This window comes from Castor canadensis, chromosome 9, assembly GCF_047511655.1.
Source record: "Castor canadensis chromosome 9, mCasCan1.hap1v2, whole genome shotgun sequence".
In the NCBI taxonomy this organism is placed as follows: domain Eukaryota; kingdom Metazoa; phylum Chordata; class Mammalia; order Rodentia; family Castoridae; genus Castor; species Castor canadensis.
Window position 1 is genome coordinate 20,271,102 of NC_133394.1, and position 12,083 is coordinate 20,283,184.

General features: G+C 36.4%; 1 protein-coding gene across 14 annotated transcripts in view; it reads left to right on the top strand.

Annotated features, from left to right (window-relative positions):
- Nucleotides 1-12,083, top strand: part of Arfip1 (ARF interacting protein 1) — a 97,626-nt gene that overhangs the window by 69,484 nt on the left and 16,059 nt on the right. For all 14 annotated transcript variants that reach the window (XM_020185826.2, XM_020185827.2, XM_074041304.1 and 11 more), the window contains 2 exons: nt 2,248-2,405; nt 8,361-8,535. In XM_020185826.2, coding sequence (XP_020041415.1) covers nt 2,248-2,405; nt 8,361-8,535 — 333 coding nt within the window. The remainder of the gene's footprint in view (nt 1-2,247; nt 2,406-8,360; nt 8,536-12,083) is intronic.

Genomic DNA, 12,083 nt, shown 5'->3' on the forward strand with positions numbered 1-12,083 from the left:
TCAATTTAGAATACTAAGATAATTGTCATTGACTAAATAATTGTCATATTTTATCTTATTTTCAGTGCAAAATGTGTACTTATTTATAATCCATATATATATATGTATTTCCACTTCTTATTGGTGTTCTAATTATTTTATAATACTGACTACAATATTTTGCATCTTACTCTAATAAAAGCTTTTAATTTTAGCCAGTTTAGTTTTCAATTTATACATTAAACTCCTAAGGATTTTTTTATGTGTGTTTTGTTGTGGGCTTTCCCATTTCTCCACCTCTTTCCCATTGCTGGGAATTGAACCCAGGACTTCCCACATGCTAGGGCAGCACTTTACCACTGAACTATATCCCCAGTCCTAAAATCTGACATTTTATGCACATTTTCTTCCTAAAATTAAGGTGAAATTTACATTTGTGAAAAAGAATAATGTCACTTTGCTCTTCCTGTCTGCTTTGAATGTAGGCATTATAAATGAGCCTCTGGTGTAAATTTAAGATTCCAAATTCTGCTAACTCCTCAGTTTGCCAAAATTTCATCTTACTATACTGTTAGTTGTTATTTATTTATTTTTTTATAAAAGAGCAGCATTCTGTGTTGTATATATTTCACTGTGGTTAAATCAGGTCTTTGGCCATTTTCATAGTTAACAGTATGTATGGTAGATATTGGGAACTTTTAGAAATAAACAGTGTTGTAAGGAGATGGTATAATGGTACACAGTTTGTTACACAGGGAGCAGAAAAGGTTTCCTTACTTTTCATCAAGTGTAGTATTATATAAATCTGTCCTTCATAGTTTTCTTCATCATGTTGTTTTTTATTTATTTTGCTTTTTTATCTCTGAATGAACATCAAAGAAAATAATACTTGTGATATATTTTGTTAACATTTTCAAAAAGGTGTAAAAATGGTCTATCCTGTACTATTTTATTTAGTAACATTAGGCGTCATGTATAATTTACCTTGTAGAGACTGAGTGCCAAAAAATCTTCACTTGTTCTGCCTTTCATTTTAGTTTTTACATGCACTGATTAATACTCTTTATATCATCCAATATCTGCCAAAATTTGCAATCCAAGTCTATATAATTTTGAAGACTAAGTCCAGAGTAGAGTTACATTGACCTCTCTTAAGGGAAAATGCTCACAGCATTTTAAGATAATTTTACTGTCTTGCTCTTTATTTATCTAGAAATTTAATTATAATGATAGCACTAGCATTAAATTTTCATCTTCCATTCTAGTTAACTTGTTACTTTTTAGCTAAAATTGAAGTGTTTTATAACAAACTGGAGAATTTGCAAGGTGAATTATACATCTTACAATAAAATATTGTAAGATTTGATGGTGGATGGACTTCGTATACTTCCTTATATGAAATAAACCAAAAAATCCTTTTGCAGTTGTTTTAATTGGGATGGGAGTGGGTCAAGGGGGAAAGACAGTGGGCGTGATCTAACCAATGAAGGATCTACACCTATTTGGAATTGTCACAATGAATATATCAATAAAAAATTGAAAAAAATGCTATAAGATTGGTTTTTATTTGGTCAGCTATACTCCTGATTAATCTGTTAATTAATAAAACATAGACTGGGGAGCTTTCACTGCTGAATATTTAGGGTTCATTCTTACCATATCTGAAGGAGTTGTGTGTTATTTTGGTGAGCCAAGATGTAGTTTATTCAGAGAGAATGAGTTAAATCTGGTGCTGAGTGATCCTCAGCTGTGCCTCCATAGACCTGAGCTTGTGGTCAGTTGGTCAGTAAGTTTACTGTGTCTTGTTAATATTTATACTTTGAGGAGATTCAGTCAAAATATACAAAAAAATTGCAGTCTATTTTATGTCTTGATAGTTTTCACCAATTCTTACCTAATTTGGTTGTAAAAGTTAAAGTCTCTCTGATTAATAATCTGCTCTATTTTTCCCTAACAGCTGTGCTTATAGCATAATAGAAACAAAATGTAAAAACTAAAATACTCTTTCTAGTACAAAGTAGTTTAATGTTTAAAAATTATTCAGGTCTAGCTATGCATCTGAGCTGATGGCAATTTTGGTTGGCTAAACTTTTTGGTAATTAGGTAACTGTGATTTAGATTAAGTATTTAAAGATTAAAAGAAAAAGTAAAACTTTTGTTGCTAAATTTCTACATTAAATATTTTCCCATTAGAGATATGTTTGAGATTTTCAAAGTCATGTCTGCTGATGTATTAGTGGCTAAGTTAAGATGAATTCTTTGTTTTAGGAAGAATTTGGCTATAATGCAGATACCCAGAAGCTGCTAGCTAAAAATGGAGAGACTCTTCTTGGGGCCATTAATTTTTTCATTGCCAGTGTGAATACTTTGGTGAATAAAACAATTGAAGATACATTAATGACTGTGAAACAGTACGAAAGTGCCAGGTAGGTATCAATTATATTGGCCGTTTTACAAGTGACATTTATTTCAGTTAAGGTTTTTGGTTGCAAGCAACAGAAAACCACTCTGTCCAGTACTTGCAGAAAAACAATGTACCGGAAGGTTATAGGGTAGCCTACAGAACTAACAGAAAGGGAGAGAAACAAGCTTCTGAGACTAAGCAAGAACCAAAGACAAGGAGTGTCTCAGGATAGCTAGAGAGGACCCTGGCCTGGGTGCCTGTGGCACTTGATGCTGACACAGCTGCTGTAAGTAACGCTCAGGGCCACATGCTTGCTTCAGTGCCTTGAGAATGTGCCCGAACCTTGCCTGCTGGTGGGCAAAGAAATGGATCTTGGCTCCAGCTTCCTCAGAAGAGCACAGGGCCCTATGTCCTACCACGTAGGGAGGACATGGTCCTCTGCAATCTAGCTTAAGTGTACCTGTCCCTCATGTTTCAGGTGCTTCCACGCTGCACTCCTTTCTGTCTCCAAGATGATGTCTGTGGTATGGATACCAGCTTCCTGTTTTCTTTTGTCCAGTTGTAACCAGCCTTCATACTCTTCCACACTTTACCTTTTACATCAGTATTATTGGAGTTTGGATTGTTGTTGATGTTTGGGTTTTGGTTTGGTTTGGTTTGGTTTGGTTTTCTGTTTGTTTTGTTTTTTTGATACAGGGTCTTGCTTTGTAGCTCAGGCTGTCCTCAAATTCACAATTCTCAGGTGTGTGCCACCTGAGTCCTGGTAGGGTACTGTGTCCTACTAGGTAGAGAATAGATGGTCCTCTATAATCTGGCCCAAGTGCACCTGTCACTCTTGTTGCTGGGACTTGCCTAACATTTTGAAGCTGTCTGTAATGCAGACATTCCGTACATTCTACTTCATACATATATCTATCATAACCATTTTGTCAGGTGAATAAAATGTATGTTAACAAATGCTTACAGATGTCTAAAAGTAGCAAACCCATCATAGCACTGTTTAGCTTTGAGTCCAGGTCCCATTTTTTCCTCATATGCCCTACCGCTTTTATTTATCTGTCTAGTTGCCTTGGAGTTTTTTTCCTCTGAACACTTGAAGTTATTATAGTACAGCTGAAAATGGGTACAAACTTTACCTTTTACAAGTATAACTTTTCGTTTTTCTCTCTTGCCCTCGTTTAATGATGTGACAAATACTTCCGAGAACTCTTAAGCTCATCTAGTCCTTTTGCAGTTGAGTGCTTATTCTTTTTGTTTTTGTTTTGTTTTTTTTTTTTTTTTGAGACAAAATCTCACTATGTAGGCCAAGCTGGCTTCAAACTCACACTCCTCCTGCCTCAGTTTCCCTAGTACTACAGCACCACACCCAGCTTGAGTGCTTATTTTTATTTGAATATGCCTTTTACTTAAATAAGTAGAAGCCCAAATACTTGAAAAAGCTTATTTTTGATCTTTTCACAAGAGGAGAGGTTTCATCCCATACTGTATTTATAATTTTCAGTTTCATATCAACATTTGAAATTCTCATTGACTTAGAAATAAAGTTCAAGACAAACATCTGAGATTGTTTGGTGGGGGAAGGGCAGGATTAAGGCTTTGTGACTTTAATTTAGGCTTAGGTTTTACTTTTCTTTATTGTTTGAATGATTTATTAACATGGTATTAAAATGCGAAGGTAGAAAAAAGGAACAGAAGAAATCTATCAACAGGAAATCCTTCACGAACATTGAAGGAATCCATCAGTAAGATACCCTTTAATAGGGATCCGTTCAGTTACATTCCTGGAAATTGGCTTTACAGTTCTCATGGACATCACATTTTCACAGGATTCATTATGTGTGTATTCATTATGAATAAAGCATTTCATTTACATAGGTTCTATTCGATTCTTTTCTAAATTTGTTCCTTATTCATAATGTCCTAATTTCTTCATAGTGGTTACTGTTCCTTTCATCTCTCTGGTCGTCTTAAGCTTCTTGTTTTCCGGTCTTTTCAGTTACTCTAATACTCCTGCAATTTGAGGATGAGAATTAATTTGTTTTGTTCCAAAAGTACTCCCACCATCTTCCAGTTAAGAGTAAGTGAGCCTAGTTTATTTCTCTACTGCATAATTATCCATCTGTCCAGAAATATATTTTAATTACTTAGCATGTAACATTTTTCTCTTCAACCTTTATCTCTAGCATGCCTTTTAAAATATCAGCCCACATTAAAGAAAGCTAGATTTTTTAAGGCAAATTACTGTTGATATATAAAACATTTTATATTTCATTTACAAAGGAGAAAAATAAGGCTGTAGAGATTAAGTAGTCTGCTCATTTGTAGTCAGTTTCAAAGTCAAGATGAGAGCCCATTTGCTCCCTGTCTTTCACACTGGGTGAGGATTAATTTTAAGTTTTGGAATAGTTATAGTTCGGTGGTAGAGCACTTGCCTAAACTGCACAAGGTCTAGGGTTTAATCCCCAGCACCACAAAACAATAATAATATAATTTATTAAAAAACATAAAGTTTTCACATCTAATTATGAAAAACAGTTTTTACATCTTATAATAAGAAACCTAACTTAAAAGATAATGTGGTGTAAGACCTCAATTTGTACAACATATGTTTGTTGGAACTTTCGAATGAAACTAAGTTAAGTTATATATACTTGGTAGCTGGTTACTTAAAGGAAATCTCTTTGTGTGCTGGATAGAGCCACAGCAGCCTCACACCCTAATTTAGCCTCTTTTATTCAAATTATAAAATATATTATTTAAGCTTAGCCTGGGCTTTGGCTTCTGTTAATGAAGTAGCTGAGGAACTGGCTGGTTTTGACCCTGGAACACTGGCTGCTGAGAGATAATATTCAAAAAAGAATCCAAGGCGAGAAGTTTCTCAGTAGCTGAATTTTATTCTCTGTCAAAACCAGAATTGACTGACTCTCAGGGCAGAGGTCACCTATTTGATCAGTACAAAAAGTGGTAGTTTAGGCAATTCCTGGGTGGCCTTTTAATGCTCCCTATTCATTGTGTACAAGTATTTCCTAGTTCTCTGGCGCTTTGTGTATAGAAGATCTTAGACTCGCCCGTTCAGCTTTTCTCCACAGAAGCACCGACAAGGGAGTCAGTTGTGGTCAAGACTTGTCAGATGTGGACACCTGTGCTCTAGAAGTGTCACATGAGCCTTGAAGTAACCATTAATAACTGTTGATGTGGACTCAGTTTAGACTGGCAATCTTGAGTGCAGAGTTGCATTTTGAAAACTTAGTGCCCTCCCTTCTTGGTGGCAACAAGCACTGTTAGAGAAGTCTTGTGGGAAGTTTTGCTTTGACACCATCTACATGCGAAGTTAAGGAACATAAGTAAGGTCAATATTAAAATTTGAGTAAGTTTAAATTAGTAAAACTGCTGTAGAAATGTGCGCTAGGGCTATTGAAGGATGTTTATCTTTCCATTAAATCACCACATACCATTTTAAATTTAGTTCCTATTTTTTTTATCAGTACTGAGGTTTTGAACTCAGGACCTTGTGTTTGAACCTTGCCTTCAGTCTTTTTTGCTTTTAGTTATTTTTCAGATAGGGTCTCACACTTTTTGCCCAGAGGATTGCAATCCTCTTCCTACCTGAGTCTCCCAAGTAGCTGGGATTGCAGAGTGAAGTGCCATATCTTACTCTAGGTCTACTTTTTTTTATTACTTAATTTCCACAATGTTTGCTTCTAGCTATTCCTTTTCTAATTTGGCTATCATAATAAGCATTCTAAAGGTTTTAGTTATTACCAGGTGTCCTAAATGTGTGTATGAAGTTGGGAGCACAAAGAGATGCAATACTAGCTAAAGACATTGAAGCCAGTGAAGGGTGGAGTTGGGCTACTGAACCCATGGATTTAAGTAACTTGTTACTCTTAGAAGGTTAGTCCTGCATCTAATTCTTCTATTTGTCTCAGCTCCACCTCCTTTGTCTTGCTTCAGTAACTGATTTCTTGTAGTCTTACACTTGGTTTTCTTTCTTCTGCTTTCTTAATCTTCTGCTCCAGTCCATCACCATTCTTTGCACTACCATAACCAGAGTCATCTCTCTGTCCTAAACAAATAGAATCATGTTTCTTTCATGTCAGATCACAGTACTTCACTGGCTCCCATCACTTGTCCTACTGAATTAAGCCTGAACAGTTTAGCAGGACCCACAGGACTGCTTAATCTTAATCCTGCCTACCTGTCTTGATAAGTCTCTGTTTAATTCTTCCCGTTATCATGTTCTGACTTCACATTATACCATACTGAGTTAATTCCCTAATGGGTTAGAATCTTTCACACCCATTCCTTTGTCCACACTATTCTCTTCCTTGAATGTTCTACCAATCTTTTTGTTTCCAATCAACCCAGTAAACTATTATCCTTTAAATTGTAAGTATAGTGTTTTAATTCTGAGGTGCCTTTTTGGATACCTAATTAGTTCATTCTTTCTTTTGATTTCCATTATTCCTTACCTGCTACCCCCACCTGTAATGGTAGTTTCCCTTATTCCATTTTGTTATGATTAGGTACAAGCTTGTCTTTCTCTGGACCACAGATTCTTGAGGATACACTTACCTGTTCATCTTTGTAGCTCGTTTTCAAGCGAGAGCCTGAAACATAGAAGGTGCTCACTTGATAACTTGAGTGAGTCAAGGTATCAGTGAATAAATGAATGATCCTTTCTGGCCCTGAAATACCAAGTTTGTTAAATTTGGTATGAGTTAAGAATACTTTAGGATCAGCATGAGCAACTGATGTATTCCTAAGTCATGTCTGCAATATAACTTGTGCTATTTAAAGTATTCTTAATTCCCAGACCGAGATGTAAATCCATGCTATAGGTATCTGAATACCGTTAGTTTTAGAGTACAAGCTTTGTGATTCTGATTTTGACCAAATTAAAGGTCACTCTGCTTCTTTGCAGCTGAGTACTGAATAGTTGAGGCTGCTGGGTAAGTCACTGTATAATCATAGCAGTGTACTTGCTTACACAGGTGCTGTGGTAGAGGCATTAGGAAGTGCTGTGAGGGGGGTAGACTAACTGTTTCAGTTAGTGGTGGGACAGTATTGGGGTGAAACACCTCAGAACAAAGGTAGCAATAAGTGTTCTCCAGCAGATGCATGGTCACATACAGCAGCCACAGGTATCTGTAGATAACTTGAAATGTGGCTTGTCTGAATTGGTATGTAATGATAGTGGAAAATACACAGTGAATTTCCAAGACTTAGCACCCAACCCCCTTTTGTAAAATAGGTTATTAGCATTTTTTCACATTGATTACATGTTACAGTGATGTATTTTAGATGTATTGGAGAAAAGAAAATAAACTGTTTAAAAGCAGGAGAATTTTTTTTATCATTTTAGTGTAGCCACTAGAAGAATTTTAATTGCATATATGAGTCACGTTAACTTTCTGTTGTGCATTGCTATAGGACTATACTAAGAGCTACAGCCCCTCAGCCTAACTCCTTTTTTCCTGTTATTTGTATTATGGCATTCTAAAGCCTGCCAGCCTTTTCTGCTTTGCTGCATCAAGATTAATCAGTCTACATGGGGGATCCACGTCTACTCTTGATCTTGTTTTGACAGCCGTTAGGTTAACATCTGTTTTTTAAAACTGGTTTTTAAATTTTAGAAAATTTCTGACTGTACTTTGGAAGTTCTAGTCAATGAGATTATATTCTTACATCACACTTTTTTCTTCCCCCATTCATGTGTGTGTATGTGTGTCTTTGTGGATTTTGTAGTACAGGGCTCAAACACAGGGCTTCATACATACTAAACAAGCCTCCTACCCTACCTCCATTCTTATATTAATAGCTCTTTGTGTTTAAAAAATAATGATTTCAGAAGCATAAGGGAGAGAATCTATATGACAATTTTGTTATTTTATATGACACTGAATATTTTCAACCCATCTTCAAATGTATTTCACTCCATCTTTGTAGTATATATTATTTACTCTTTTCTTTCCAGGATTGAATATGATGCATATCGCACTGATTTGGAAGAACTGAATCTTGGACCACGTGATGCAAATACCCTACCAAAAATTGAGCAGTCACAGCATTTGTTCCAAGCACATAAAGAAAAATATGATAAAATGCGCAATGATGTTTCTATCAAATTGAAATTTCTAGAAGAAAATAAGGTAAATGTATTCTTTACCTTCTGACACCTTTCTGTGAACTTTATAATAAAGTCACCCCAAAGAGAAATTAATAGAAAGTTCTTTGCTTCTATTAACTCTTTCATGACAACTGTTAGAAGGAATTCCATCGATAGCCAATTTGCATTTTTAGAAGTATACAAAATATATTTGCCCATTATAAAAGTAATTATACAGTACCAATGTTTCATATCTAAAAAAAGCAAAAAAAAAAATGCTTGTGTTCAGCTGTGGCTCATCGAATTGGTGTTAGCAGTGAGTGTTTTAAATAGCTAAACAATGGTAACATGTAGTCTAATATTTTGAAACCTTTTTATTAAGGTAGGTGCAGATTTCAGGAAGAGAACTATAGCATTCTTCCCAGTAACTGATAAAGGAGTATGACTAAAGGATCCAGTGTAGGACTGAAGGTAGCATACCTTAGAAGGAATAAGTTAAGAAATCAACTTCCCACATTGTTTTCATGTAACATGAACACATCTAAAGACTAGGACAGTGAGAGCTGAGATGAACCTGCTATAGGCTTTATGTGGAGTTGTATTCATAATAACAGGCTTCTGAGTTTAGATCCTTTGGTTTTTTTGAGTATTGCAGTGCTAGGGATAGACACTAAGCCTCACACATGCTAAGTGCCTACCACTGAGCTACACTCTTCAACGTATCTTCAGTTTTGTGTGTGGGATTGCAGTTCTGTAAGTGGGAAATCCAGTAGTGGGCATAGTACAGAACAGGTGTAGCTCAGTCCTGTGAAGACAGGTCTTACCGTTGCACAATAGTAGTACCTCTCTGTGCTTTTCACATCCTCTGAAGTCTTGACAGGCCTTCAACCATACTTTCTTCCAGGTTCCTTCTTGAAATTATTGTGTTAGTCAGGTTTCCATTGCTATAACAGACACCTGAGATAATCAGTTTATAAAGAGGAAAGTTTTACTTTGGCTCACCATGTCAGAGGTGTCGGTCCTAGATAAATTGGCCCCATCACTTTGTGCCTGCAATGAGGCAATGCATCACAGCATGGCACTTCTCACCTCATGACAGCCAGGAAGCAAACCAGGAGGGGAAGACCCCTTCAAGAGCATGCCCCTGGTGACCTAACTTCCTCTCCCTGGGCCCCACTTCTTAAAAGTTCCAACACCTCCCAATAGTGTTCTAGGTTCATAACACACGGGCTTTGGTAACATTGAAGATCCAAACTGTAACAATTATTTTTCAGTTCTCCTAGGAAACAGTTATGTGTATATTATTGTCCATTACATAAAAGGGCTGTATTAAATTACTGTGTGTTGTTATCTTCTTATTTTCCTTAACCTGACCTTAGAAACTCTTAGGGCTATCATTAAACCTACAGAATAATACACTTTTTTTTGGGATCTACCAAATCCAGCCCTATCACTCATTTTTTTAAAGGTACTACAAATGAAACTTACTTACCTGAAAACATGTAGTGGCAGGAAAGGAAGACTCAGTAGATTCTCCAACATCGTTCAAACAAGAGTATAGCACAGACTTTCAACATTCATTAGCTAAGTACATAAGAGTGCATTCATTTCAGTAATGTGTTTGTCAGTTAACTTCCTCACTATTTTGATGGCTATGAATATGTCAATATTTAGATATAGACACTGTACATTTTGAATATAAAGATATTTTTGACATTCTTCCCTATTATCCCTATTTCAATACAATGTTGTATTGAAAGAGGTGTGCTAGAGGAATATGCCTGTTGACACCTTTGTAGCTAGCCAGGTCATCTCTGTAAATTTTAAATGTCAGACAGATGGGTTTCACTCACAACTTTATCTTATAAGCACTGAAAAGGAATCTTTTGTTTCCCAATGAAATGACAAGAGCCTAAATGAGTGTCGCTGTTATTGCAGTGAAATGCTGATGTAAGGCAGCATGACAGGGATAGGAAAATCCACATAGGAAGCTGGTTTGGCTTGCAGGGGGTGAGGGTGATGGATGGGGATTTGTTTTTTTGTTCCTTTTTATGTTTGACTATGTTTAATTTGAGATAATGCCAAAATGTTTAAGTGTAAACAATTGGTAGGAAGTTAATGGTGAGTTTGGAGACAGGATTTAAGCTTCAAAGATAAGGTTTTGGAAGTCATTGCTTTGAGAATAATTGCATTATCACATATTTTCTTTTTAACTATAAAAGAGAGAAAGTTGTTCCGTTCTTAAGGCTTTTATGTTGTTAGATCATGCCTTAGTTTGTCCAGGCCACTGTAACAAGGTACCATGCATTGTACTTCATAAACAGGAGTGTGTTTGGCAGAGTCCTTGAGACTGGCAAGTCTCACATCAAGGCACCAGCAGATTTGGTATCCGGTGAGGGCCTGCCTCTGGCTCATAGATAGCTTTCTTGCCGTGCCCTTACTTGGTGGAAAAATCTTTCTTAGGACTCTTTTAGAAGGTCACAAATTCCATTTATGCGGGCTCTATCCCTGTGAGACCTAGTCACCTCCCAAAACCCCCTTCTGACTTCCATTACCTTGGGGCTGAGGTTTTCAACATAGGAATCTAGAGGAGACCCAAGCATTCAGACCAGAGCAGCAAATTGCCTGAGATGAGATAGCCTGTTTTTGACTTCCCACCATTGCCATCAAGCTAGATTTCAGTGTGTACTTAGTAATCAGCTGTGTATAAAATAAAGCCTATATGGAATCTTCAATCTTATCTTGTTAACTCTTCAGAACTATTAGGAGATATTGTCAATGTGTTATTTTAAACAGTAACTAATTTGGATGAAGACTTAGATCTGTGAGAGAGCTTTGTTTTTGTTGCTATCGAGTAACTTTCACCCTTTTATTTTTGTTTCCACAAAAAAAAAAAAGGGGGGGTGGAAATCAAGCCTACTGTAGTATATACTTCCTGAGCAGTTTGATATGCCTCAGATCTTGGCGGAGGGGGATGTTCTTTTGTTAAAGTACAGCTGAATTTGTTCCTTACCATCTCTCTTAGTACAGATGTCAGCTAACCTACTGAGCACCTGAACTTTAACAAAATGTTGTATGTTGACTTTAAAAAAAAAAACAAAACAACGAAATATCATTGAGTATGCTGTTTTTAATTTGATGATGTCCTAAAGACCTGGTTTTCTACTTCTGCTGCGTTTTGGGGGGAAGGGGAGAATTTCTGATGGTTCTCATGTAATGTCTTTTGGAGTATCCTACTGTGGGAATACTCTTGCTAGGCAAGTGCCCTACCTCTGAGCTACATCCCTGGGCCAAATTCTCTTCTAAAATGAGAAGACAGATGGCAAGGAGCTAAAATGGTTCATAAAGTAGATGAGACTAGTCCTTGAGTATAGGACTAAGAATCAGTCCTCTGACTATCAGAAGTTCCGTGTTTAGGGTTATTGTTGGTTTCTTTTTAGACCTTTTTTCCCCTAATTTTGAGGCAGGTCATCAGTTAGGTTCTCAGTTCTATTTTAGAAGTTGAGGTGTTTATAGTGTGTGCTTAGTCTAGTTTTCCTTCCCTCTGACAAAACAAAGAGGGGTAGGTATGTAAAAGTGCACATTTTTGTA